This window comes from Antrostomus carolinensis, unplaced genomic scaffold, assembly GCF_000700745.2.
Source record: "Antrostomus carolinensis isolate BGI_N321 unplaced genomic scaffold, ASM70074v2 scaffold31563, whole genome shotgun sequence".
NCBI classification, from domain to species: domain Eukaryota; kingdom Metazoa; phylum Chordata; class Aves; order Caprimulgiformes; family Caprimulgidae; genus Antrostomus; species Antrostomus carolinensis.
This window is the reverse complement of record NW_010306372.1, coordinates 1,386-3,070: the sequence shown is the minus strand read 5'-3', so window position 1 is coordinate 3,070 and position 1,685 is coordinate 1,386. Positions and strand designations below refer to the sequence as shown.

At 61.4% G+C, this 1,685-nt stretch overlaps 1 protein-coding gene across 1 annotated transcript in view; it reads left to right on the top strand.

Moving 5' to 3' along the window:
* DNAI2 (dynein axonemal intermediate chain 2) overlaps window positions 1-1,685 on the top strand; it is a gene marked incomplete at both ends in the record, with an annotated part of 4,887 nt that overhangs the window by 2,371 nt on the left and 831 nt on the right. Inside the window, 3 exons of the mRNA XM_010165120.2 lie at window positions 171-293; window positions 652-875; window positions 1,333-1,468. Of these exons, the coding sequence (XP_010163422.2) occupies window positions 171-293; window positions 652-875; window positions 1,333-1,468 (483 nt within the window). The remainder of the gene's footprint in view (window positions 1-170; window positions 294-651; window positions 876-1,332; window positions 1,469-1,685) is intronic.

Sequence of the window (1,685 nt, the reverse complement as noted above, 5' to 3'; positions counted from 1 at the left end):
CGCCCCAAAAGATCTTCCCCTGCCTGCCCTGCCTGTCACCAGCTTGTCACAGCACCACGGGAAGCAGGTCCCCAGGCTGGCAGCATGGGCTGGCACGGGTCAGCTGCCTGGCTCCAGGACACTCAGCTCCCCAGCACCTGCAGCCCCTTCCCACTCCTCATCCCTTGTAGGTCCTTTGGTGGGACATCAGGAAGCTGTCTGAGCCCACCGAGACCCTGGTCTTGGACATCACAAGGAGAGGGCTCCTGAAGGAAGCTCTGGGTGCCGTCTCACTGGAGTTTGAGCCCACCATGGTGAGCCCCAGTACCCTCACCTGGGCAGGGGGTGTGAGCTGAGCCGGGTGGGCAGTGCCTGGTCACCTGCATGGGCAGAGCTCCCGGGGCACGGCCCATGCCCAGGGTGACCCAGAGCACCATGCTGCAGCTTGCAGCACATCTCACCCATCTTTAATAATTAGGAGTTGACGTTCTCCCAAAACACAGGGTCTTGCTGACATTTCAGTCTCTAAATCCCCCAGACCGTGGTGGGTCCCAGGGCTCTGTTGTCCCCAGGTGCTGGCTGCCACCAGCTCCCCCCTTGCTGCCCCACTGCCCCCAGCACAGTGGGGTCTCCAACCTGCTGACAGCTGCTCTCTCCTGCTCCCACCCACAGCCCACCAAGTTTATGGTGGGCACAGAGCGGGGCATCATCATCGCCTGCAACCGCAAGGCCAAGACACCAACCGAAAAAATCACCAGCACCTACAGTGGCCACCACGGAGCTGTCTACGCCCTGGCCAGGAACCCTTTCTTCCCCCAAATCTTCCTGACAGTTGGTGACCGGACTGCTCGGATCTGGTCAGAGGAGATCAAGGAATCCTCAATCATGTTGACCAAGTAGGTGTTGGCATGTGTCAGTTTGCCCTGCAAAAACATCTTCTTTTTTGTGGCAGAGCGTGTTCGGGGCTGATGACCAGAAGGGTCTGGTCTGCTGAGGTTGGGTGGGAGGTGGTGGGACAGTCACCAAGATGGGCACTGGAACAGAGGGTGCCCTGGCCTGGGCTCTTGGCTGAAGGTGCTGCACAGGCAGTGGCCATGGGGCCAGCAGGATGGAGGCCACGAGCCCATCCCCGCTGCATCGGGTCTGCTGGCAGGTACCACCTCTCCTACTTGACAGACGGGTGCTGGAGCACGAGGTTGGGTGGGAGGTGGTGGGACAGTCACCAAGATGGGCACTGGAACAGAGGGTGCCCTGGCCTGGGCTCTTGGCTGAAGGTGCTGCACAGGCAGTGGCCATGGGGCCAGCAGGATGGAGGCCACGAGCCCATCCCCGCTGCATCGGGTCTGCTGGCAGGTACCACCTCTCCTACTTGACAGACGGGTGCTGGAGCACCGTGAAGCCGGCCGTGTTCTTCACCACCAGATCAGACGGGACCCTCGATGTCTGGGACTTCCTCATCAAGCAGAAGGACCCTTCCCTCAGCCTCAAGGTTGGATCCCACAGCAGCTCCAGGTCCCTCAACCCTGAGAGGGGAGCGGGGGGTCCTTGGCAGATCTGCCCTGCCTGGAGCGGGCAGAGCCAGGGGACGGAGCTGGGGACAAGCTCCACCAAGCAGCAGCTGTCCCCTCTGCCCTGAGCTCTGCCCAGAGCCCAGTGTGCCCAAAAACGTGCACGTGGGCTCCTGTTATTGACAACCACGTGGATTT